The 27,273-nt window shown below is 34.1% G+C and overlaps 1 protein-coding gene across 1 annotated transcript in view; it reads right to left on the bottom strand.

Annotated features, from left to right (window-relative positions):
• The window catches only part of TTN (titin), a 244,079-nt gene that overhangs the window by 115,924 nt on the left and 100,882 nt on the right, over nt 1-27,273 (bottom strand). Inside the window, exons 125-166 of the mRNA XM_080599478.1 lie at nt 27,054-27,128; nt 26,717-26,800; nt 26,369-26,431; nt 25,990-26,067; nt 25,662-25,736; nt 24,588-24,671; nt 24,220-24,300; nt 21,975-22,058; nt 21,448-21,771; nt 19,331-19,408; nt 19,063-19,140; nt 18,768-18,851; nt 18,464-18,550; nt 17,849-17,929; nt 17,555-17,644; nt 17,253-17,336; nt 16,466-16,540; nt 16,197-16,280; nt 15,752-15,829; nt 15,466-15,549; nt 15,150-15,233; nt 14,611-14,934; nt 13,900-13,986; nt 12,860-12,943; nt 12,298-12,378; nt 11,566-11,649; nt 10,838-10,921; nt 10,552-10,629; nt 9,378-9,455; nt 8,731-8,811; nt 8,408-8,518; nt 7,541-7,621; nt 6,737-6,820; nt 6,347-6,427; nt 5,996-6,076; nt 5,555-5,638; nt 5,084-5,233; nt 3,316-4,335; nt 3,125-3,208; nt 2,815-2,889; nt 2,015-2,098; nt 962-1,045 (exon numbers count right to left, since the gene is read on the bottom strand). Coding sequence (XP_080455604.1) covers nt 962-1,045; nt 2,015-2,098; nt 2,815-2,889; nt 3,125-3,208; nt 3,316-4,335; nt 5,084-5,233; nt 5,555-5,638; nt 5,996-6,076; nt 6,347-6,427; nt 6,737-6,820; nt 7,541-7,621; nt 8,408-8,518; nt 8,731-8,811; nt 9,378-9,455; nt 10,552-10,629; nt 10,838-10,921; nt 11,566-11,649; nt 12,298-12,378; nt 12,860-12,943; nt 13,900-13,986; nt 14,611-14,934; nt 15,150-15,233; nt 15,466-15,549; nt 15,752-15,829; nt 16,197-16,280; nt 16,466-16,540; nt 17,253-17,336; nt 17,555-17,644; nt 17,849-17,929; nt 18,464-18,550; nt 18,768-18,851; nt 19,063-19,140; nt 19,331-19,408; nt 21,448-21,771; nt 21,975-22,058; nt 24,220-24,300; nt 24,588-24,671; nt 25,662-25,736; nt 25,990-26,067; nt 26,369-26,431; nt 26,717-26,800; nt 27,054-27,128 — 4,935 coding nt within the window. The remainder of the gene's footprint in view (nt 1-961; nt 1,046-2,014; nt 2,099-2,814; nt 2,890-3,124; nt 3,209-3,315; nt 4,336-5,083; nt 5,234-5,554; nt 5,639-5,995; nt 6,077-6,346; nt 6,428-6,736; nt 6,821-7,540; nt 7,622-8,407; nt 8,519-8,730; nt 8,812-9,377; nt 9,456-10,551; nt 10,630-10,837; nt 10,922-11,565; nt 11,650-12,297; nt 12,379-12,859; nt 12,944-13,899; nt 13,987-14,610; nt 14,935-15,149; nt 15,234-15,465; nt 15,550-15,751; nt 15,830-16,196; nt 16,281-16,465; nt 16,541-17,252; nt 17,337-17,554; nt 17,645-17,848; nt 17,930-18,463; nt 18,551-18,767; nt 18,852-19,062; nt 19,141-19,330; nt 19,409-21,447; nt 21,772-21,974; nt 22,059-24,219; nt 24,301-24,587; nt 24,672-25,661; nt 25,737-25,989; nt 26,068-26,368; nt 26,432-26,716; nt 26,801-27,053; nt 27,129-27,273) is intronic.

Below are 27,273 nucleotides of genomic sequence, written 5' to 3'. Positions count from 1 at the left end.
CAGGATAATGAACAGTGAAACATAAACGAAAGGTGCCCTCGAGAAACTAACCAAACTGGTCTCATGGTATCAACCCCACCTCTCCCTCACTTGCTCACAAAAACACAAACAGATACAGAGTGCCTGTGTTTATGTACGACTCAAGAGCGAGGTGAGAATAAAGGTACCCCTCCATGTACTCAGCAGCCTTCCCTCCCAGGGAAGAGAGACTGTCATTCTCAGCCCTGCTGGGATCTGATGGTTCGCTGGGAACAACCTCAGCCCATACCTTATCTATTGTCATTCCTCATACAGGCATTGATAGAGAGAGGAACAGAAATCCCACTGGTTTTCCTTCATCTCTATTCCTGTCCTTCTCCGTTTCCATTCTTTCTTTATGCTTTTCACTTCCCTGGTTTATTTTCTTATCTTGAGTAGTTCTCATCCCTCAATTCTCCTCTCACTGTGGCAACTCCCACAGCTAATATGGTTCACTGGATTTTATAACCATTCTTTCTTCACTACATTCTCTGAAATGGTCAGATATTTCTTTAAGCACTTAATATGCTATCAGTTCTTATAACTCCCTTCGTATGTGCATTTCTGAGTAACTTGTTTTGTTTTATAAATTCTGAAAGACTCATGCTTATGGTACACAGTCACTGAGACTGTCAAAATAGTCATGGGGACATTTGTGTCATCAATTTAAGATAATGTTTGGCAATACTCTACAAAAAAGCAATGATCAAATTTTAAAAATCAAATTTTTGTGTCTGAAGATTTAGAATATGAAAGTGAAACAGTAAATTCAAAATATCTTTTGGGTTGTTCATAAAAATACTAAATAATGGAATTCCCAATTCACACAAAGAACTTGGAAATTTCAGGTAATCACAAATGGACAGGATATCAGATTTCAGAAGTAACATTTCAGATAGTAAGAAACAGTCTTGTTCAGGTCAATGTGCAGGGCAACAAGTACCTCGAGCTGGTGCAGGTTCTGGCTTTTTTGGCACAGCTACAGGTATGGGTTCTTCCAGAACAGCCTTCTTGGGTACCTTGGGCACTTCAAAGATATCAGTATATTTTAGTTTTGTGGGCTGTACAGATGTATATGAAACAATAAGACAATCAATAACATGCGCACACAGTCTTCCCTGAGAAAGCGCTGTGCTTACACTCAGTCACCGGTTGTGCTTTGCTTCACACACGTTGTATGCCAAGGGTGTCAAAGATGTCATGCAGGACATGGGAAGTCTTTGTTTAGTTTCAGTTTTTGAGGCAAGGTGGAAATGCAGAAAACACACCCCATCTTTCTAACAGCTGGTCAGAAACTTATGTATGGAATCCAACCATACTTGAAGGTCTGTTGCTTAGCATTCATGACTGCTTGGTCAACTCTAACAATTGTTAACAAAATTTCCATTTGCTTTAACTATTACCCTCCTTTTTCCTATGTTATTTCCAGTATTTTAACCTCCTTTTCATTTTCAGTTTTCCACAGTTCCTGTCTTTGCAGATCCCTCTTCCTACAGAAATGTGTACTTTCTCTCCTCTCTGCTGGCTGGTATTAATGAATGGCCCTTTCATGTGCTAAAAGAATAATCAGCAGATATATCCAGTCTTGGTAGTAAGTCCACCTCCAGTTTAGTGGAATTTACTCACTTTTAAAGAGATAGAGAACTGATATGGCTGCTCTCATCCATTAATAATGATTATTGAAAGATTCTGGGATGCAAAATTATGTATTTTAAACTGAAGCCATATTTGCAGCCTGTTTTTCAAAACAACTTTTTATACTCTTTAAAGTAACTATTCTGCAAATCTTAATTTTTAAAGTTTACAAGAAGGTCAGAAAGCTGATGATATTTTTAAATGAAGTAGATTTATCTGTAATGCATGCCACATTTTTGCCTCTCCATTTCGTATTACTTAAGCACGTATCTCAGAGCATAATTCATAAAGTTAGTTCAATTTAATTCCAGAAGAGCACTATGTTTATTTCAAATAATGACAGTATAATGATGATATATACCTTTGGCTGGTGGTAGTTCTGGTTTTTTGGGTTCAGCAGCAGGTGTTTTTTCTTGTGGGACAGCTTTCTTGGGCACCTTAAGCACTTTAAAAATATTATTTTCTCTTAAATTCACAGTTTAGAAAAATACAAAAGATCATAAAACTGATGACAGAATCAAAGAGTTTAGATATTTCTTAAAATAGAGGTTCATCTAGTGACTGGTTGGCTAATTACATATGCAGCCTTATGCACAGTAGAAGATGGGGCTGGAGACGCTGTGGGCTATGGGCTTGGGTTTGCTTTCATTGTCATCTTTTCATTTCTTTTTTCAGTATTACACTATATGCTGCTTACAGCTGTTTCATGTAATATTCATTTTAAATATTTCTAGTATTTAAATACTCTCAACGTCATCATTGGCAAATGGCACTTCACTTGAATTATGTCCTTGTATTTTGGATGGACGGAATCTGGTGCTAGAGAAAATGTTTACTTCTCTAGACAGTATTTGGTACTTTCTAAAAGTAATGAAATGGTGAAGCAGTGCATCAATTTTTTGTGCATACAGGTTTTGAGTATTTCAACTTTAACATCTTTCATCTGAGTATTCTGAGAAAATCAAGTCCTCATATGACAACCTTGCATATTAATTTGTATCTGGTACATCTCTCTCACATTTTAGATGCTAGAGTATGACTATAAAAGATCAATTTAAAATGGGATTCATTGAAAGAAAAAAAAAAAAGAAAGAAAGACAAATACACAAACAGGAACAACAAAACCACCATCCCTGTAATGGTGCTCATGATGACATGTACCTTTAGCAAGTGGAGCTCCTGTTTTTTTAGGTACACCATCAGACACTTTCTCCTTTGGGACAGCCCTCTCAGGCACTTCAAAGATATTAGTTCAATTCATTTTACAATTCAAATACATTTAAACATATGTACACAGATTGAAACATAGAAGATGTGAAATCTTGTGAAATAACAATCTGTCACAAACATGCTCAGTGTGATTTGTAGCGGCAAGCACAATTTAAAATCTAAGGTTCAAAATGACAGAAGAGGTTAAAATCATGTTTAAGAAGATTAGGTGTGTTTATCATGTATTCATGATAATATGTACCTCTGGCTGATGGAGGTTCTGATTTTTCAGGAACAGCTACAGGAATTTTCTCTCCTGGGACAGCCTTCTCAGGCATTACAGGCTCTTTAAAGATATTAGTATATTTTAGTTATTCATATTAAGCTTTATTATGAGCAGTGAAACATACTATACTTGAGAGAAGGAATAGACATCCTACTCATAAGATGTACCTTTAGCTTGTAGAGCTGCTTGTTTTTTATGTATGGCAACAATCTCTGGCTTTTCAGCCGTCTTGGCCAGTGGTGGTTCCTCAGGTGATAAAACAGGCTCTGGCTTCTCAGATGCCACTTCAGGCTTCGGTTTTTGAAGTGCTGTAAAATTCTCTGGTTTTCGGGGTGCCAAAATTTGTTCTGAATCCTTAGGCACCATAACAGGTTCTGGCTTGCCTTGCACCGCAACAGGCTTTGATTTTTGTGACACTGCAATAGGCTTCGATTTTTTGAAATCTCCAGCAAACTCTGTTTCTTCCGGTGCCACAACAAGCTCTGCTTTTTGGGGTGCCACACGAAGTTTTGTTTTGGGGGGCACCACAATGTGCTCTGTTTTTGAGGGTGCTGCAGCTGCCTCCAAGTCATCAGGTACCACAGTGATCTCAGGTTCCTCAGGGGCCATGAATGGCTCCAATTTGGGGGGTTCCACAATAGGCTTTTGTTTTGAGTGCATCACACCATGCTTTATTTTTTGGGGTGCCACATCAGGCACGGGTTTCTCAGGTACCCCAGCAAGGTCTCGTTTCTCAGGCAAACCAGCATGATCTGTTTTCTTGGCTGCCACAACAGGCCTTTGTTTTGGGGACATCACACCATGCTTTAGTTTTTGGGGTGCCACATCGAGCTTAGGTTCCTCAGGTACCACAGTAAGGTCGGTTTTCTCAGGCACCACAACATGTAGTGTTTTTTGGGCTGCCACAACTGGCTCTGTTTCCTCAGGTGCCGCAACGGTTTCTGCTTTTCGGTGTGCCAAGACAGCCTCAGGCTCCTCAGATGCCACAACACCCTCTGTTTCTTGGCGTGCCACAACAGACCTTGTAACCTCAGGTGACACAGCATGCACTGGTTTTAGGGCCACTGTCACAGGTTCTACTTCTTGAGGTGCCACAAAGTGTTTTACTTTGGGGGGTCCTGCAATGTCCTTTGGTTTTCGTGAAACTGCAACAGGTACTTTCTTTTCTAGAACAGTTGTCTTGACCACTTCATGTACATAAAAGATATTAGTTCTAAATTAACAGTTGCTCAGACACATATACCTACTTTAAGTAAATCATAAAACATAAAAAGACAATTGGAATGGAAACATTAAAAACGTATGAGGTACCAAGCATTTATGTTAGCCTTTTTAAGGATGGAGATAACACACATTGGCTTTTCTTCCTTCAAATACACACACATACACACCTCATGCCCCCACATATGTAAGCATACACATGCAATGACAGTATATCTTAAGCTCTACGTAGAATTCACAGTATTTACAAAGTGGACAGGACAAAAGATATTAATAATTTTGCAGGTAATAAGCTGAAGACTCAAGAATTATCAGTGATGGCATCCAGCTTTTCTTGGTAGGGCTTCTGATATTTCAAGTATATTGATATGTTCTGCTCCTAGCTACTATAATGGATAGTTTCTCCTCTACTACTACTGTAACTTGAAAAATATTAGTTACAGTTGTTTTCATGAACCAAAGCATGTAGTAAGTAGAATGGTAAGAATACTCCAAATAGTAAGAAGAATTGAAGTGAAAAACGCAGGTAATTCAGACATCCCGAATTTGTCACTATTCTTCAAAAAGACCCGTGTATGCCTACTTCACACAGATATGCAGATACATAGAACGAATACAGTCTGGTCTCTCAGAAGACAGAAGACCTGGAAAACCACAGTGTTTAGGAAAAGAGGAAAATATTGCTCATATTATTTTATTAGTGTTGAGATTTACCTTTCTCTAGTAGAGGTTTTGGTTCTTCAGGTACAGCCTCTGGTTCTGGGACAACCACAGGTTCTTGTTCTTTAGGCAAAATCTCAGGTTCTGGTGTTTTAGGAACAGGTAATTTCTTCTCTGGAACAAGCTTCTTCGACACTTCAGGTTCTTTAAAAATATTTATTTATTTTACTTTCAGGAATTTGAAGAATTGGAATTAAAAAGGGGACAATAGCTCCAAGGAGAAAATTATCAGACAACATCAGAAAAATATACCCCTCATAAATAGTCTATTTGTTTTTAATATTGCCCAATGTGCACCAATAATAGCCATTGTTGCTAAATAAGTTATTCACAAGGGATGACAACACAAACCATAACACCTACAAATATTAGAATATAACAAAGAGGATAACATAGAATTAAAAAGATGATATTCAGATAAACCAATTAAAATGTTGTGTGACTTTATCAGTACTGAAAATGTACCTTTAGGTGATGGAGGTTCTGGTTTTTTAGGAACTTCAGTGTGTACTTTTTCTTCTGGAACCACTTTCTTGGGCACTTCAGGCACTTTAAAGAAAGTAATTTCTATTATTTGTATGAAATTCAAACAGAGTGTCTTTAGTACTTGGGACATAAAAAGTAAAACTCAGGGACATCAACAACATCAGTGGTTTTGGATGTAAATATCAACTTTTTCGTATTCCTACAGAAAATATTCTCTGAGGTAATGGTCTTTCACGGGCTACAAATAGGTTAGCTTCTCTGTTTATCTCTCTCACACATATAAAAGGTACAATTTAAACAACAACAACAAATATAAAACATTTATAATACAAGAAAATAACCATTTATTAAAATAATACACTAATTTATTAAAATAATACACAAAGGGTTTTTCTGTCATTCATTGTTTACAGCAGTTACCTTTAGCTGGTGGAGGTTCTGGCTTCTTTGGTACTTTGACTGAAATCTCTTCTGTGACCACTTTCTTTGGTACCTCAGGCACTTGAAAAATATTAATAAATTTTACTATAAGAATTTCATGAACAGCATTAAAGAACAACAGCAGAATAGTGTTAGTGAGTACACCAATTACAAGGATTATCTTTTTCCATGTTGAAAAACAAAACATTTGTTCACTTGGAAAACCTCAGACAACAGAAGAAAATCTCCACAAGGGACTTGGGTATTGTCTTCTATAGTGTCAAAACAATAAAGAGCAATATTTTCCATTTTGTTTTTTATTATTTTATTTTTCTCCATAATGACAAATACCTTTAGGTGGTGGAACTTCTGGTTTTTTAGGCTCCATGACTGGTATTTTCTTGTCTGGGACTTTCTTGGGCTCTTCATGCACTTTAAAATTAATACTTAAGTTAATACAAAGAATATAAAGAAATTTAGATAGCATTAAATTAGAAAAAGAAACAAACAAAAGGACACCAAGTAGGATCAATTAAAGATAATATCCTTTACCAAACATGCTTTTTGCTCTCAATCAAGATTGATAGACGTTTGAGAGTATCAAGTAGAAAAAGAGTCTGCTTCAAAAATGAAGTATATAAATCGCAGTTGAGGAGATAGAAAAGATGAGGAAATAGTATCAAAAGATTTTATCAGTGAAGGAAAACAAATTATTGTTATGGATTTATTAATGACAAGTACCTTTAGCTGGTGGTACTTCTGGCTTTTTAGGCACAGGAACTTTGATTTTCTCTTCTAGAACTACTTCCTTGGGTGCTTCAGGTTCTTTGAGGAAAAAAATTATTTTCAATCAGTATATAGGATTTTACAGTTATGTTCAAAACTTTGGAGTAGAAACTGAAAATTAATGGAACCACTGATTTCATATGTTTATTCACTTTACATTCCTTTATGCCCCTGTAAAGTCTGAGGTAAAACCTCAGAGCCTTTTAAAGCCTTAATCAAATGCAGATCAGCAAGGTGGCTGACTTAAACACATCCCTCTACATTAAATTATTTTTCCATTTAAGTCAATGACCTCCCTGGATCTGCATTCGACTGAAGACTGCTGTTGTCCATTCTGCCTTCCTTGTCACATTCTTCTATGCATGATGATATCATCTCGTTATCAATTTTTTGTCTCTTCATGGAGGGTTTTCCCCTGTGTTAGACGACTGTATCACTGTGTATTTTGAGTTTCTTAAACACTCTTTTGCAGCTAATTTTTTACTGTAGGATTTCTGCTGTGGTCCTTGAGGATTGATCTCATCTCTGCCCAGTTACATGAGCATTTCTAACTCACCGATATGCTAATTACAGCTATCGCTCAAGAAAGAGAGTTTCGAAAGCAGTAACATATACAAACTGTGGCCACAGAAAATAAATATAATAGTACAAAACATACAAACAGTCAAAAACTAATTCACCAAATCAAGGTAGAGTTCTTTTTGTTTGTTTGTTTGTTTTTTTCTCTTCCATGTTTTAGTTCTATGTAATGAAACATACCTTTGGCTGGCGTTGGTTCCAGTTTTTTAGGCACAGTAATAGGTACTTTCTCTTCTGTAATTTTCTTGGGCACTTCTGGCACTTTAAAGAAAACAACATTTATTTTTGTTATGTTTAAGGCATTTAAAGATATGTGATATTAAGAAGAAAGAGTGTCACAAGAAGAATATTGTCAAGATTCATAAGATCAGATATGGAAAGAAATATGTAATGCAAAAAGATTTGTATAGTACTACACAGTACTAGGAATTTTTTATTAATTTTATTAATTTTAATTATTAATTTTTATAAATGAGAAATAAAGGGTATTTTTTTTATTTTCATATTAATCCTTCTGCCCAAGAGGAAGAGAAATCTCAGAGTGTCACCTTTATTGACATGTAACCTTCAGGTGGTACTCCTGCCTTTTTAAGTAAAGCAAAAGGTACTTTCTCTTCTGAGACAGATTCCTTAGGTAGCTTGGAAATTTTAAAGATATGTACTTTTGAGAAATAGAAAAATAAAATATGGAATACAGAGAAGTAATACAAAACAAGTAGATGTTAAAGGACAGTCTGACAACAGTTACATGTTCAAAAAAGTCTCAGCAAAAAACAAATTGAAGTTTGAAGAACAGGTTTCTGTTCAGGGATACCTTTCGTGGGCACTTCAGGCACTTTAAACATATTTATTGATTTTAATTTTTATTATTTAAAGTAAACATACAAATAAATAAGACTAGTAGGGAAACAGAAGAACAGGCATGTGTAACACGAGTATCACAAAACTGACGTGGATTATAAAATATTAAATGAGTAACTACGTAAGAAACACAAAATATATTATCATCAAAAGACAAGACCTCAATTTATTGGGCTACTAAAGTACCTTTAGATAGTGGAGATTCTGGCCTTTTAGACATTGGTGTAGGTTCTGTTGTTTTAGGCACAGCAATAGGCACTTTTTCTTCTGAAGCATCTTTCTTAACTACTGTAGGCACTTTAAAGATATTAGTTCATTTTAAGAATTTATATAGGACAGAAAGACAAGTCACACAGAAAAATAAGTTTGACAAGTAAGTAAGGAACAAAAAGAATGAACACAAATATTAGTTATACTGAACAATACCTAAACTATGGACATTATTAAATTTTTTTTTTTTGGAGGTCATTACTTTGCAAGTTTCAGGAAAGATGATCAAGATCATATACCTCTAGGTGGTGGAGCCTCCTCTTTTCTATGAACAGTAGAAATTTCTTCTTCTATGTACATTTCCTCATAAACTTCATGTACTTGAAAGATATTAGTTTAAATATTTAAATTAACTCAGAGTAGTATCTTCAGACAACAAGACAATGTGGAAAACAAATAACAGAGAAAATCAAATATTCAAGCTCAGCTTAAGACACACAGGTCTATTTTGTATCAACCCTCAAATTTAGTCTTGTTATAAGTGAGGGAAGAAATAACCTTGTATAGTACCATGATCTGACCTCTGCAGGTTGCGAGAAGAAAGATTTTTGTTATGTCCTAAACTGAGTTACTTCTCGAGTGCTGAGAGATGGACTTCTCTGACTACTCTATATCAATTTTTCAATGTCTGTTTTATAATTATTGCTTTCCTTGGACTGATCTCATGTAGCAGGGTCCCTTGCTTTTTGCCGTTAAATCTAAACAATTTTTTCCCCTCAAGAACAACTCCAGGTGATATATATATATATATATATAAATAAATTTTATACCGTGGCTGCTAACTACACTTTAGATTATGATATGTAGAATTTTCTCAAAATCATTAAAGATATATACATGAAAACAGATCTTTTAGCCTTCAAACCCCGCTCAGAATGTCTTGTACCTTTAAGGTGCGTAGCTTCTTTTGGTAGAGCAGGAGGTATTTTTTCTTTGTGGACATCTTTCTTTGGTACTTCAGGAACTTAAAAAGATTGGTTTATTTTACAAATTTGCACTAGGAAATAAGTATTACAGTTTTGTAAAACAATAAAAAATGCTACTAGAAAAATATTAAAATATATGGTATTAAGCTATGAATACAACTCGGCAACTTAACTTCATGCATTTCTCTGTTTTTGGAACTCCTAACACTTACAGGTCTGAATTTTCTCTTCTCTGAAAGGATAATATTTGTTGTTGTTGTTGTTATCAAACAACCTTTAGGAATTTTGTCAATTCAAATGTTTTTATTTCTTTAAAAATTTCCTAAAAAAGGCAAAGCAAAACTCCAGTGAAGTTAATCAAATATTTTGTCAAACTTTTCAATACTGGAATTGTATTTTATTACAAAACTATGTTTCTATAAAATATTTTGTGGGTTTTTTGAATTTTTTTTTCTGAATTGAAGTCTTAACCTAATCTTTATCAGAACCCCTGACATGACTGGAAAAAGTGCTTCAGGAACAAGCTCTGTCACGACTTTTTTTTTTTTTTAATAGCAACATAGAATGTAGTTTGGGAAATGGAATATGACAAGAAGTCAAAAAATATAAGGTTAATCCCTGGGCCTGTAACGAATTACCTGTCTACTAATTTTTATTTATTTATTTATCTATTTATTTATTTATTTAATTTTCTGAGGGGGGAGAGTAGTTGTATAAATTTGTCTGTTTAAATTTTAAATTCTTGATGCAAAATGTATCAATATGTTTGAGCAGTCCCTGACACAAACCAAAAATAAGAATTTACACAGAATGATCATTGAATTTGTTTTCCTGAATGATGAATGATTGTCTTAGTAGTTGCTCATTCATTAGTTTAACATATGAAGAAAACTGCTGAAATATTTGGATTTCTTTGTGTTTGCAAAATGATTATATGTTTTTCATCTCTGATCTCCCTGTATACATGCTCTCTTCCTGAGATAAATAAATTACTTTTAAAATAGGAAATCAAAGGGAAGAAAACGGTGTGTATATAGCACTTTATAATGCTGTTCAGAAAAAGCAAGCATGAGGGGTTTCTTAGTACCTCAATTTTGAGAGAATAGAAAAAAAAATCATTTGGAGATCGTATACCTTTAGTTTGAGGAGCTTCTTTAGGGACAGCAGCAGGTATTTTCTTAAGTGGGACAGTTTTCTTTGTCACCGCAGGTTCTTCAAAGATATTATATTTTTAAGAACATTATCATATAACAAAATGTAAGTAACAAAACAAAGAAGCAATGACAAGCACATAGTATCTAAGGAAACATTAGAATGAATACATTAAATAGCTGACCGGAGCACAGATGGAATGATGACAATGAATAACTGATTTGTAGGGTACACGTCACTTTATATATTGTTTGAATAGTTGCAGTACCTTTAGCTGCTGGAGCTTCTGGTTTACTAGGAATAACAACAGGGAGTTTTTCTTCTGTTGGAAGATCTTCATAAACTTCAGGCTCTTTAAAGATATTAGTTTATTTTACGGATTTTAATAGTATTTACAAGACAAAATTACAAAGACAACTTATAATGCACAGACATGTATATAGACAAAGACCTGTTTGAACATAAATTATTTAAATATCTCATTTCAGCCTGATCATTTACCTACTATTGCTAGAAGTGATCATTATCAATTAGTAAAATACAAATTTTCAAAAATATTTCATTTTATTTTCTAGTTACTTAGTTTTCTGTGTTACATAGGACATTGTATTTGAATTGAGTTTCCCATTTCCCCATCTGGAGTTAATTATCTATATCCCAGCTCAAAAATTAATTAAGACATACTCAGGATGGTTTTTAAGCCAACATCTACTTTAGTCCATTTTTTTGTTCTAATATGGCTGAAGGGTTTTCCTGGATCAGAAATTTAGTTTCTCTCTTATGCTTTTTTCACCCAACAACAGGAGAGAAAAGAACATCTAAAAAATGTTAAACTATAAATGTTGGGGTTAGAGAGTCTCAAAGACATGCATAGAAATTACTTTTAAATAACTAAAAAATAATAATACATAAATTGAAAATGTCTCATGTTTTAAAAAACAACCTAGAACATGAATCTCTGCAGTTTACTTCTTGGTAGATATTTCACTGATGTACCTTCATACAAAGTAGGTTCATCTTCTCCAACAATAAAGGTGGGTACTTTATCTTCAAGGACAGCTCTCTTATGAATCTCAGGAACTTGAAAAGATATTATCCCTTTTTTAGTAACCTCAAAATATTTTTCAACTTTTAAATTCCCAAACAGAAATAAACCCAGAAACCTGAGATTTTTTGATGGCCCAAATACTATGCATTTTGATGAAAGATATATTATACAGTCTAGAACAATGAATTATGTAGAAAATTCATTGTTTCTGCTCTCAAAGAGCATAAGCCATTTGCTTTTCACACTGTATCTTCATGCTGATATTTCCTTCTGATATTTATAACAGCTTTATTGGTTTAAACTTGCTCTTGCTGTATTACTTCTCAGAATATCATGACCATTATACTCGTTTCCAACTCCCAGTTTAAACTGAATTTACAACTACATCACAAAAATAAAAGCACTGAAGCTTTTATGTACAGATGGTGTAAGTAGCAATAAGTTCTCATCACATTTTCTGTCATAAATCAGTTTATTTACCGTCTAGCATATGTATAGCACATATATGAAATGTTTGCCTAAGAGCATTCAATTTATCACTCAGAACTGAATCTGCAGTTAGAGACTAGATTATATCCTTGTCATGGCCTAAAGAATTTTAGTATTCTTTTAGAAGATGTTAGTTGGAGTAAACAATGCAAATATTTCCTTTCCGTAAAATCTCATATCAAATGTTCTACCTTTCTTTGGTGGAACTTCTATTTCAGCTGCATGTGTAGGTTTCTTTTCTTCAGGAACAGGTCTTTTGAGAACAGCCAGCCCTTTAAGACATTGTTTGCTTTTAGGGCTTTTAAATTTTCTTGGAAGAAGTTAGAAAGAAGAACAAATCTAACAAATCTACGACAGATTCATGAAGCAACAAAAGACTAAATGTTTCCTGAAAGAATATCTACATTAATTTTGAAGATTAAACTGAAGAATAACATATTAAAAACATTTTCTTGAAAGACAACCATAGTCTTGGATGATGAAATCTGCTTCCTTTTCACAATGACCAAAAATACTCTTTCTTTCTGAACTTCTTTCATATGTATCTTAAAGACAGAACACACATTTTTCAATGCAACTCACATGTTTTCAAAAAATGACTTGACATAAACAGGCAAAAAAGACTCAATCACAAACAGCTGAAAAAGCACCATGAAGACATAAAACAGACACATGTTTCTCAACAAATAATGAGGACAAAAGACTGAAATCAGAGTTCATGGTTTGTGAGGACAATGCAGAGGAAGTATATACCTTTAGCTGGTGGAATCATTTCCTTTTTAGGAACAGTAGGTAGTACTTTTTCCTTTGGAACAGGCTTCTTCACCACCGCTGGCACTTTAAAAACATTGTTGTGTTTTTAAGAATATTTGCAGTATTAATATTATGTAAGAATAAAAGGTAAACAAAAAGCAAGCAATGCAAAGAGTCACAGAAGTTAGAAAAATAAAAATACACTGTACTCATTTGCTATTCAGTGCTGACCTTGAAGGCCACGCATCTCAAATATTTTGCTTGGATTCAAGCTGATTGTTTGGTGAACATTTGAGCAGGATATGGCTTAATAATCAGGTTTTATGGACTGTCAGCTGTATTAATACCAGCTGGGAATATGGTAAAGTTATAATTTTCTATCAATTAACTCCAAGTCATCATGCAAAAATTAACCCCCTTCCCACTGATTTCATTCTGATAATTTGAATGAGAAACAGCTAAAAAAAATGAGTGCAAGATGAGTTTCTGGCAAATTAAGTGCTCTGAAAAGAAAACTACAGAACTCTGGACTAGTACAGGAACTCTACTAACATACACTGACAATTTCTATTCATGACCCTTAGCTTTTATAAAGACTGAACAGTGAACACATATTAACATTATACCCACTCTAGCATGTAATTAGGGTGAATAAAGCCCTTGGTTTTGGGGATTTGATGGGAAACTAGATTTTAACTGACATAGACTTTGAGCTCAATGGACTTTTATTAATTTTTACATCTGCTTGTTTTCAATCATTAGATAAAAAATGTAATTTACATTCTGATGGTATTAATTAAATAGTGGAGGTCCTCCTCACAATTCCTTTGCCCTCAGTATGCATGTAATTTGTCTAAGTTTTGATTCATTTAAGAAGTATTTACTTATCTTTTTAGTATGTTAATCCCAGTCTTTGACCGTATTGGGAAGAAAAGTTAAGGGTCTAGTAGTCAAATCTGATATTCTGATTTGACTACTAGATGGGGGATTCTGAGAAGACAAAGGGCTGTGTTTTCAGATTTATCTTATAGCTCATGTACCTTTAGCTGGAGGAGCTTCTTTTTTAGGAACAGGAACAGGTACAGGTACTTTTTCTTCTGGCAGAGGTCTTTTAGGCACCTCAGGCACTTTAAGAAATATTTAATTATGGATTTTAAGTTATTTATGAGGAATTACAACAGACACAAAGACAGCAAGCAGAGCAACCACTCATAGAAGAATCACCTAATTTATGCAGAGACAGGAGAGCAGACATTTGACTCAGATCTTGAGCAACAAAAGCTAAGAAATTTCAGTGTACATGTTTCTGGCACATTTTGGATGCAATTTCTGTTTGGCATGAGGGATCCTATGATCCTGTAATCGTAAACATGATAAGACGGAAAGCCCTACTTGAGTTTTAACATCTCTGTTACTCATTGGAGCTAAACTGGGAAAAAGAAACACATTGACACACGGAAGTGTTGAATCCAGACTGAATCTGAACTGCACCAGAAAATTATAATTTACTTTGCTTGTATCATATCTACACTAGCTCTGTCAGTCAGATGGGGAATCTTTCTATTCCACTTTGAAAGGAAGAATTCCTTAGGAAGGAGTAGGACACAAACAAACTTTGAATGGATGTATCATCACCAGCAGCAGACATACATAGATGTATAAATGGGGAAATATATAAAGATGGAGGCTTAAACAGCAGCTGGAAACTCAACAAACAATGATAAGAATAAAGAAATCATGACATGATGTACCTATAGCTGGTGGGATTTCGTAAGTCTCCTCGTAAACCTCCTCATGTTTCTCATAGATCTCTTCCTTCTCCTTAAACGCATACTTCTCATAGATATCTTCCTTCTCCTCAGCCTCCTCTTCATACTCCTGTTCCTGAATCTCCTTATATCCCTCAGGTTCTTCAGGTTCCTCATAAGCTTCAATTTCTTCATATTCCTCAACCTTCTCAAAATCTTCAATACTTTCGTATGTCTCATACTTCTCATACTCCTCATATGTATATTCATACTTCTCCACTACAGGAGCAGGGACTTTCTGGACGAGTTTCTTGGATATTTCAGGCACTTTAGAGACAGTATTATTGTTACTAACTTTACAATTATTTAATATTCTTTACAGTTGTTCAAGACCATCCACACAGAACAGAAAATGTGATTGATAACCACAAGCATAAGTTACTTTAAAATAAAAGAACATGCTCCTGAAACAATATATATATTCTAAAAGATTTTAGGAGGGAAGAGTAAAAAAAAAATGTGATTAAGGAAAATATCTGTACCTTTACTCAGTGGTGGTTCTTTGGGTTTTGGGACAACAACAGGTACTTTCTCTTCTGCAACAGCTCTTTTATGCACCTCAGGGACTTTAAAGATATGGTTTTCTTTTAGCAATTAAAATGAAAACTTAAAGCAGTATAAGTAAAAACAAAAACAAACACAATAAGCAGTGTTATGGTTTTACAATGCAAACACTGATACTGAAGAGTTTTGACATAAATTAGAGCAAAAATCTCATACAACAAAGACAAAAGTTAGAACGAAGAAGATCAAAAGTATTTTAGCATGTATATTAATAACATTATGGAGCATATGTACCTTTTGCAGCAGGAGCTTCCACTTTTTTAGGGGGAGCAACAGTTACCTTCTCTTCAGGAACAACTTTCTTAGGCACCTTGGGTACTTTAAAGATATGACTGACTTCAGTGTACTTGCTGCACAGTTTTTAAATAAACACAAACCCAGAAGCTTACCACCAGCAGAACAAAAACTTATAGTGTAGCGACAAATATAATGCAAGACAGACATACTAAGTCTTGTGCTAAGGTCAACTTGTATGAAGAATATTATCTATTAATGACACAGCATTTACAAACTGAAATACCTTTGGCTGGTGGAGCTGGCACCTTTTTAGGAACAGGTAATTTCTCTTCAGAAATGGGTTTCTTAGGCATCTCAGGCACTTTAAAGATATTATTTTCTTTTTAGAATGTCCTCTACCAGTAATATTAGAAAGACAACAGAAGACATATACATACATACATAATGAAATAACTGATTTGCAGAACATATTTAAAGTATTTAAAAAAGAAGTTGAAGTAAAAAGACATTTTATATCCATGCAAGACTTTATGAGCAAGTCAGATCATTTCAGAAATTATTTTTTGCCAGGAATCTGACAGGTATTCTGAGACATCAATACAGAAAGACAGCAGGGACACAAAAATAACATAAATAACAAACAATATAAAATAAAATGAATATAGCTAGTGAATGAGACTAACAGCACAGATTGTTTTCTTAGTTATTAAAGTTATTAATTTATGTACCTTTTGATGGAGGAAGCTCCAGTTTCTCAGGAGTGGGTACAGGTATTTTTTCTTTTGGGACTGGTTTCTTAGGAATCTCCAGCTCTTTAAAGATATTATTTTGCAAACACATTTTAAAATTACTTTCAGAGCACCAAAAACATTAAAAAACATGAAACAAGATCACAAACTCCCTGATAAGATCATCAAGGTTTACACAGAAAAAGAAATAAAGAAGCATTTTAATCAGCTCAAAAGATCACATGGGTAGCTTGCAAGAGATGTTGTACCTTTTGCTGGTACAGTTTCCTCTGGAAAAGCTTCCTCTCCTTCATCATGCACAACTTTCTGTGGCACCTCATGCACTTTAAAGATATTAAAAACTTTACTTGCGCAACATCCCAAAGAAAACATCACAACACAAAACACAAGGACACCAACTTTAAAATAACAACACTAATAAGCATGAGGCAAACTAAATTCGTTATTTTTAATTCTTTCCCTAAGGATAGCAAAATGCAATTGGGTTATAAGAATTACATGAGGGTTAGCTCTTTTGCCCAATTCTGAATTACACATCATCATTGCCAAACATATTACCAACATATGCTACAAATGAAAGATTGTTGAAGATTTTTAGTCTAATTTTTAACATAAAAAATTGTCAGTGTTTGCTGACAGGGTCCATCTTCTAGTTATTTATAGAGTCCATTGTGCTTTCATTTTATTTTTGTATAAATTTAGCTAAAAAGCTTGAAATTTTAACATATATTCTCAAGGTGCATGTCGGAAAGATCTCTCTGAATTGAAGAATTTCCAGATAAAGTCCCATAGGACATTATTCCAGGAACGTTGTTTAAACATTGTTCCTTGGGAACATGAGTTCTGATTGGTCAAGAACAAAATGAAAAATCAAGCCCTATCTGTGATCTAGTACTGCTTGCTGGGAAGCAAAAGTGTGCTAGAACCAAGGATCTGACTTTGAATGACTATAAATTGATCTTTAAAAGGAGATTTCTTTGAAATACGAAAATATAAGGAAGAAGAATTATCTGCACACACTGCAAAGTGATATACCTTTAGCTGGAGGAATTTTCTTTGCTTTAGGAACTGCAACATGCACTTTTTCTTCTGGGACAGCTGTCTTGGGCACCTCTGGCACTTTAAAGATATTGTTTTGATAAGAAATTTTCAATTATATTTAGAGCATCAAAACTACTAAAACATGGAAAATGATCACAAAGACCCGTAAGAAGAAGAAAACTCACTTCAAAAAGATAATTAAGATTTACATCCAGCTTAAAACACGTAACAGAGATGAAGGTCTTTTAATTAACTGGACAGAGCTCTTTGGTAATTTTCAGGAAGAAATGCTATACCTTTTGCTGGTATCTCTGGAATAGTTTCCTCTTCTTCCTCTTCCTCAGGAACAAAGACAGGTACCTCTTCAGGGGAAAGTCTTGATATTTCTGTCATTTCAAAGATAGTATTTATTTGTAAGAAGATTAAACACAACATCAGACACAGACGGATGATTTACACAGAAGATGAAGAGTTTAAATTAGCAAGTACATTTGTCACAAACTGCTATGATACTTCAGTGAAATTCTAATAACAAACATACAGAAACAACAAGAAACATTGTCCATGGGTTCACTTATGAGAAAAGATACCTTTAGCTGTTGGAGTTTCTGGCTTTTTATGTACATGGACAGGTATTTTCTTTTCTGGAACTTTCTTGGGTACTTCAGGCACTTTAAAGATATTTTTGTTTAAGAAATTCATTTTCAGTGTAATATAAAACAATAACTGTGCAAATAACATAAGGTAACTACACAAATATGATTAATTTGTGTATGAAAAAATCATTGATTTAAAAGTATATAATTTTCCACAGATTTATGCACAGATGCGAACTTACAAACATCCGAACTACCACATTACAAGTTGATGTAGTAAGGCTGGGGGGAAGTCTGGCTGTTTGGAATGTTTATCTCTGGAAGATAAATATTGTTTATCTTCTGGAGCAGCTGTTTTTGAAACAGCAAGTACATTTAAAGAATTCAGATATGTAAATAACAATTATCTTTTTTTCCTCTCCAAAAAAGACAAACAATAGTACAACACAAACATAGACATTTTCAAAGCACAGAATATCACCCATGACAAAAAGAAATGCTCATAACAGAGTCACAATACAGTGAAGAGGAATGGGTTTGTTACTTGCTGTCTTCTAAAGCCAAAGAAATAAAATTAGAATTACTTGGTTGAATCAGAAATCGGTGTACCTTTGGCTGGTGGAGGCTCTTGCACCTTTTTAGTTACTGGGACAAGTACCTTCTCTTCTGGCACAGGTTTCTTTGGTACTTCAGGCACTTTAAAAATATAGTTGCAGTTTAAGAATTTCATTTTTCATTACACCACAGTGTAAAGAATCAATAAAAATGGAACGAATCAATATGAATGACATGAATCAATATAATGGAATGACAAAATGAACTAACAAGAATAGACTGTTCATATTATGTTAAAGAGGAAAGGTGAACAAAGAACATTTTGTTTTATCAAACATTTAGGCAAGAGCTGATATACCTTTAGCTGGTGGGACATCCTTCTTTTTCTTTACAAGAACAGGAACCTGCTCTTCTTGCATAGGTTTCTTTGACACTTCAGGAACTTTAAAGATATTATTGTAAAATGAGTTTAGAATAAGCAGCTAAAACACCTTTACATAAAAGCCAGTGACACAAAACAATTTAACACAAACACATAGAATCACCATTCTTAAGATCAATAATCCTTTTGCTTTCACATGGTTTAACACAAGTGAGAAGATAAATAAAGTCTAGAAGACATTTCTGATCACAGCTAATACAAGTTGCTATACCTTTAGGTGGGGGAGCTTCCTGTTTCTTTGGCACTTGGACTTTCTTTTCAGGTGCAGGTTTCTTCGGCACCTCAGCCACTTCAAAAACATTATTTTGATTAAAACATAATCCACAAACTATTTAAAACAGAAATAAAACAAAAAAGACAGCAGCACAAATATTTCATATGCAGAGCCCCCTCCCAAAGAACAGAAAAAGTAATGCATCTAAGATATAGTGTGAATTACACATCCAGAGAATGTCTGCTAACATCAAGAGATTATATACCTTTTGCTGGAGGAGCTTCTTTTTTCTTCAGAATTGGTATTTTTTCCTCTGGAACAGCCTTCTTGGGCACGTCAGGCACTTGAAAGATACCATTAATATCTTAGGTATTTACTTGGAAAACAACAGGAAAATAAAGCGCAAGCAAGCACCCCTAGCACAAATCCCAAGTACATAACCAAAACATACAGCTATGATTTAAAATGGTTTGAGCACTAAGACAAAGTAAAACAGCAAACAGGATATATTCACTGCTTTTAAGCCCATTCTCCCTGCTCAGCCACTAATGCCATCAAAAAAAAAAAAAAAGTTTTGATTTCAAGGGTTTATTTATTGCTTAGAGTAAGACAGAGAGTGACTTTTTAGAACCAGCTATTAAAGAAGATCAAGAAACATCATGGCAGGGAAACTTGCAAAAATACAAATTTAATTTTTTCCTCCAATTTTTGGAGCAAACTAAAATGCTATCAGTGGATGAAAACAAACATTGCAATAAAAGCCTGCTTTAATTACTTTATTAAATACTTTAAGGTTTCACTACTTTTCTCCTTATTTTCCCCCAGAGCTATGATGCTAACACTTCTCAGGCATGTAATATGCTAATTTTATCATGTTGAATAAGCTGGTTTTGTATATTGAATATATATTGCCGATTACATTTTACTTTTCAGATTTTTCCAAGTGCTATCTACATATAAAAAGCAAGCAGATCAAGTTTGTTAATTGATTTAACTCTAACACACAACTATGAATATATGACAAGTACACAGCAGTTTATACCACAATTTGGTGGGTACTGACATTGTATATGAGTGGTGTACTTCAATGAAAATAATAAAATAAAATAAAATAAAATAAAATAAAATAAAATAAAATAAAATAAAATAAAATAAAATAAAATAAAATAAAATAAAATAAAATAAAATAAAATAAAATAAAATAAAATAAAATCCTGAATGCTGAAATAAGTAGAATTTTTCCCTTTAACTACAGTGGGGCAAAAATTTCAACTAAACTTTATCTTAACAGTTTTTGTACTCCAAAATGGCTAAATATCCATACAAGTTTTATGATGATAGGAGAGTAATCATTTGATCTGAGCATACTGGAGAAAGATTGATGCACATATGAATTAAACTTAACTGCTAGGATAAAGTCAATAAAACTTCAGCCAATCCTAATATTTCCTGTTCAGGATAAACTTCGCTTTTGCTGTGTGCAGCATGGCCTTTTCTTTACTAGGAAAATGTGCTAACCAATGTATCAAAATTCTAGTGCAAACGATGTTATAAATAGTTTTGAAATTCATTAGTTAGTCAAAAGAAATCCTGACCTTCCTTTTGGAGAAGAAGCACTATGTGATTTGAATCAGGACTGGAAAATATACATTTTTATGTACTCTTAGATGATTATATAATTTTGGAAAAATAGATATAGTTAGCCTATGTCTTCATGTAGCAAAACTTTATTAGCAAGACCTAGACCAAAGCTAGTTGTCCTCTCTAAGTAGTGAAAATTTACACCATCACTATATACATTATTCCTAAGGAAAACATCTAAACGTAAGAGCTTTTAACTATGGCGATTTAATAGAACTTCTGTATTTTTGTGTTCCATGAAAATATACTGTTCCCTTTCAAAAATAAATACATTAACAAATATAGATTTTCTCAAACATTTCTGAGAGGAAGTAAAAAAGACTAGTGTTCCAAAATCACTTATTTTCAAATACCCCACGTATTTTCTAGATACAAATAATTTTGTTCATGACACACAGTTCTCATATGCAATTCTAAACATTTCAGACAGAGACTGATAGGAAAATTTGATCTCAGACAAGGACAAGATAAATTTAAATTAATTTTTCTTAGTGGGTTATACAGAATTTATGTAAAGAGGAATGAACATTTATGGCATAGAACATTTAAATTTGTAGAAGTAGTAGTGAAGAGTAGGCATACAGCAGCCCAGCTTGTTTTCTACAGTATATTCTATTCATAAAATGCCTTGGAAAAAGTAAGATGTAAACCAAACTGGAACATATAAAACAAAACTTGGATACATTAACTGAAGGAACAGATACTATTTTTTCCTCACACAGTCCTAAAATAAAAGTATACCTCTAACTGGTGGGGGAGTCTCCTGTTCATACTGGGGAGCTTCCACCTCCTCCTCTTCATATTGAGGAACTTCCTCTTCGTAATAAGCAGCTTCTTCTTCATAATGGGTGACTTCTTCCTCTTCATATTGAGAAACTTCATACTGAGGAACTTCTTCCTCATAGGGACTAACTTCTTCATAAGGGTGGACTTCCTCCTTGTAATGGATTACTTCCTTCTCATATCTGGTTACTTCTTCATATTGTGGAACTTCTTCCTCTTCATCCTGAGGAACTTCAACATACACTTTTTCTTTTCGGACAACTGTCTTGTGTATTTCAGGCGCTTAAAAAGATATCAATGAAAAGAATCTTAAAATTTAGCATGTAGATCTTACTGACACTAAGGATCACAAGCATTGTCAAGTAAGAATTATACCAAAGGACAAACATTCCTTAGAAAAAAAAAATCAGTATTATCCTCTGTACATGGAACACACAAGACACAAAAAACATTTGTATCATATTTCAGCACTCTATCCAGTATACCTTTGGCTGGTGCTCTTGGCATTTTTTTAGGAGGAGAAATTGGTACTCTTTCTTCAATGATAGCCCTCTCTGGTACATCAGGCACTTAAAAAATACAGTACATTTATATTTAATAACTTGAAAAAGTGGTGTTTAAGAGCAAAAATATTATTGTCAAAACACATTAAAAATATCTTACAAATACATGGCTGACACATAGAAGACAACCACATATATTGACACTGGACTCGTAATTATGGAAGCAATTAGACTGCTATTCAATAAATCAACAACAAACATTTCAAGGTTCCAACATAAGTATCTGAGATGATTCCTGCTTCACCTTCTTCTGCCAGCAGTGGATTTAAGCTTCTTAATGGGCAGAGCTCAAAATCCAAATTCAACCAGCTACAAAATCACTAAATTCCATTTGTGTCCTCTGTGGCTGCCATTATCCACAACAGTGACATCTTATACTACCTCAGCAATAGAGCAAAGTCTCAGTCATTGCTAACAAAAGATTTGCAAAGGAAACTCCAAATGAAGAAAAAGGAGCACATAGAAAAAAAGCTGTGTGAGTGGATGACTATGGATAAGAGTTCTGGCCTAATTAAAGGCAAAAGAATTCATTGTTCAGTGGGGAAGGTACTGTTTGTCTTCTGTCAATTGCTTTATACAATTACTTTTTATTCAGGCATGGCAAGCAATCATTGCCTATAATGGCAGAAAAAGTTCCAAAAGATTAAGATACAAATATGTTCAGTTTGTAAGATTTATTCAGGAAAGAATGCACACTATACTCAAGCAGCATATTCTCTTTTTTTAGAGCAGCAGTGCATAGGTTTTGTCTTCTGAGGCAGGTCTCATGGGACTTTCTGACCAATATCAAGGGAAACTGAACAAAAAAATTACTCTAGCATTTTAACACCTGGGAGACAGCTGGGCTTGCTAAGATGATAACTTTGGACTTTTCTTAACAGATCAGAGATATTTTGATATTTAGAGATGGAATCCCTTTTGTCAGTGATAGATTTGAGAATTTATACAGGTTTTTTCATGGTAGGCTACAGTGAGGGTAGAGGTGAAGTGAATGGCTACCACGACTCTTGATGTTTGCTGTGGGTGTTAGTTTTAGGGCAATGTGAACACTGACCACCTCCTTAAAGATTTTCTTGCAGAATCCTTCCTGATGTATAATTGTAAAGGTCAGGTACTTGTGCATTTAAAATCTTAAACTAAAACTGATTGGACCTGGTAACTTCAGTTGATTCGATTAGAAAACCTGCATTGTGCGTCAGTATCTTTGTCAGGAAACTCAAGTATTTTTTGGATTGTTTTGTCCCAGCTACACCACCTCTCTTTGGCATCCCATGGGAGAACTGTTGAATTTGACGTCCTTTTGCTTTGACCCTTCTATTACGAGAGCAGCTAGAATATTATTCCTGCCTTATAGACAGTCAAAGGTCCCCTTCTATCCTTATAATAATCATGATCTGCCTTTACCCTCATCATTCTCCAATAGAGAGACTAAATAAATTATTTAACTTCACATTGGTGTGATTATATTAATCTTTCAATTCATACTGATATGTTCAGAGTGATTGATAATGTTTATCAACAACAACAGGACTGAATGCAGTAAATATGAGGCATCTTGTGACTCATTTTCCACAAATCAATAGACTGCTACCCAAAGTAATAGGATAATGAATTAAGAGACTTTCTTCAAAGCCATTGAACTGGTACGTCCAATACATGGGATTGTGCTAAGTGTCTTAGCCAGCTGGGAAACAGAGCAAAGGTAAAGGCTGCTGCTTTGACTTTCAGATTTAGGTGAGAGATTGCTGTCACAGAAGAGGAAAGCACACACTTTCTTTTCAGAAGAGGAAAGCATATTAATATAAATAAGAAAAAGGCTGCACTGTTTTTCCTCAAAGGTCTGAGAGGTGGCAAGATTTGCAAAGGGTGGGCTAGTGAAATGGTTGGTTTTCCGCTATGACAAAAGCAATAAGCCAGGAGGGAAAATTTCAGCCTTTTGTGAGAATGGAATGCTGTTCTGGTATCCCTTTGGTACCTTTAGTACTCTACAAGATATACCTTTGGGATAAACCAATTACTGGTGATCTGCATAGGACAAGAAATTATGATTGGCTGTTTTTTGTTGTTGTTGTTGTTTTCTTGTTTGTTTGCTTTTTTGTTTGTTTGTTTTGCTAAGTAGTTGACAATTTGTAAATTTGGACATAGAATCTTTTTAGTCTGTTCATACCTGTGTATGAAATCTCCTCTTCTGTGTGAAGAGAAATGGATACTTCCTCTGAGATAGCCCAGTGTTCTTCTTCTGTTGGTACTTCAAAGACAGAGTCCAACTTTAATATTTTTTCTCTGGTGCAATATTGTGTAGAATAATAAATATCCCATTAAGTGTTTCTTAGAAAACTAATTATTATTTCCTGATACCTCCCACACCCAGGGTAATTGGGGAAAATCTAGTGTTTTTCAAAGGCACTGTTAAGGTTCATTTGGGACGATGCTGAGGCAGTAGAACTATAAGCAACATGCCAGTGGCAGGTTTGAAGCTCTGATGGTATTGCTTTAGGGAAGTTGGTTCATAGATTAATCCATGGGCAGGAATACCTTCTGGTGGTGGTGACACTTTTCTTTTTGGAACAGCAATGGATACTCTTTCTTCTTTGATAATTTTCTTTGGCTCTCCTGGCACTTTAAAAGATAATAGTTGTAAGAATACTAAATTCTAAAAGGAAAAACACACTTCCATACAAAGTTCATAGGAAAGAATTAAGGGCAAACAATTATGGGGAAATAGTACACTTTTACATATCAAGGATACTTATAATAAACACAACAATTACATTGAACATACAAAGATAAAGACACTTAATTCAATGAGAAAATGACCAGCTGAAATTTTAGTGCATAGTAGCTATATATGCATTAAGTATTTTGTATAGGATTAGTTTGGGGTTTTTCCAAGAATAAATTCCCTAGGTAAATTTGATGCTTTGAAACACCTTGCAAGTTTAGTAACAGCAGAAATATCATCAAGTGTTAATATTATAAGATACTAAAATAATACATAGAATATTAGAATAAGAAATACAGAGACAGAATAGAAATACAAATCACATCATAAAGCAAACAGCATATCGACACAATTTGAAGATACAAAGATGGAGATGAAGGTGAGATGTCTCCAGGCTCTTCAGAAATATTATTTAATCACAAAACACCACATATAAAGCATACATTACAAAATTACTTTTCAAACACAAGAAAAGCAGAAGACACAAAAAAACACAGAAGCAGAAGACATATTTCTAAGTCTGAAACCCTCCACTCTGAATATTGACTATGTTATAAAACATTGATAGTTTTTTTCTAAATGTGTTGATATTTGTTGAATAAATTGTCTTCGCTGAGTAGATGTCTTTGTTCAGCTTTCCAAAGCTCTCAAGCAGATAGTATAATCAATTAAGTTACTAGTAGCTTAGAAAATGCAAGGAACGCAGGTGTGTGACTGTTCTCCATTACCTTCTGCATTTTTTTTGCAAGGGAGATGACAAAGCTGCTTTTCATTTAAAATCTAGTTGGGAGAGCCTGGGGTTTTATTACCCATTCAGATGATGAATATGATGCATGCATACATCTGATATTTAGAAGCCTTCTCTACATTCAAAAGAACTTATATACCTTTAGCTGGTGGAACTGCCACTTTCCGTGAAACTGGAACAGGAACTTTCTCTTCTGGCACAGTCTTCCTCACTGCTGGCATTAAATTTATTTATTTATTTATTTATTTATTAAACAAATTCTTATTTTAAAAGATTTTGAATTAATCACAGTTTGCTAACATGATCAGATGACAAAACACAAAAGCAGAGACCTGGCAATTCTTTAAGTCAAATAAAGAAATGACAGCAAACATTGAAACAACTTTTTTTATACAATCAGACATTATAAATATAAATCAGTATTCTGAAACAAGACTTCTCTTGTGTAGCTCTGAAAAATTATATACCTCTTTTGGGTGGAGTCTCATCTTTTTTAGCAACTGCAACTTTTTCTTCTGTGATAATTTTCCTGTGCACTTCAGTCACTTAAAAAGAATAAGAATATTTAATTGTAGTATTTTAAATGCAGGCATATTTGATTTTTTCTACTTCATCTGACTTTTTTGTAAAAGAAAATGCTAAAGAAACTTCAATAACAAAAATGAGACACTGAAGAAGAGTGTACTTTACAGGCACAGTGCAGACAAAGCAGAGTAAATAACCAAAAGAACGGGGAGATGCAAACAGATTTCAGATATTAACAAAAACAATTTTTATGTAAAATGCCTAAATACAAGTACCACAAGACCAACCAAAAAATTCTCCATGATGTCATTCTCTGTTTACCTTTGGTTGAGGGAGTTTCTTCAACATCTGTCTCGAAAGTGGACACTTGTTCTTCTGGAGGTTCTTAAAAAAGATTGTGCAACTTTAGAAAATTGGATTGATCTCACCAAAAGGGATAACATAAAAGATGAAATAGCATATAAATACCATCAGCAAGACAGAGAACACAGTCCATATTGTAGACAATCAGACATAAGCACATGTTTAATGTTGAAGAAATTTGTTATTAATGTTGAAGAAAATTGGTATGATATATATATATTTATAGATATCTATCATGATAAATGTCAAAGAAAGAATGCAGCAGTAAAGTCATTTTTTTGCAACAGGAGCAAACCACTGATATACCTCTTGCTGGTGGAGCCTCCACTTTCTTAGGAACAGGGATCAGTACTTTCTCTTTAGGAGCTGCTTTCTTATGAACTTCAGGCACTTCAGAAAAATAAGTAAGATGGAAAGATGAGAAAGAATACTAAACTGCTTTATTTGTAATTGTCTTTTTTTTTTTAACTAGTAACATTTTGCTGAGTTAACACAAACTTTTCATAGTACGAGATGGAATTTGAGACAACCATTCATCACTGAAAGCAGACATTGCACATGTCAACACAGAAAGACAGTAAGGCAAACAATACCCCCTGGAAGAAACAAGAATACATGACCCAGATGAGGAACTGTTTTATACCTTTAGCTGCTGGAGCTTCCTGAGGGGCAGCTGGAATTTTTGGTTCAGGAGCAACTCTCCTAGGCTTCTCAGGCACTTTAAGAGATTACAATACATAGTTTTACAAAGAGGAATAGTACCACTTTAACATGCAAGCATTTCCTTAATATATTAAAAACAAAACAACAACAACAAAAAACAACTAGAGAAACGTGTAGTGACAACACTCAGACTGATGAAA

The sequence above is a fragment of the Anser brachyrhynchus genome, assembly GCF_964034855.1.
Source record: "Anser brachyrhynchus genome assembly, chromosome: 7".
NCBI classification, from domain to species: domain Eukaryota; kingdom Metazoa; phylum Chordata; class Aves; order Anseriformes; family Anatidae; genus Anser; species Anser brachyrhynchus.
The sequence above is the reverse complement of the archived record's forward strand: the minus strand, read 5'-3'. Positions and strand labels throughout refer to the sequence as shown.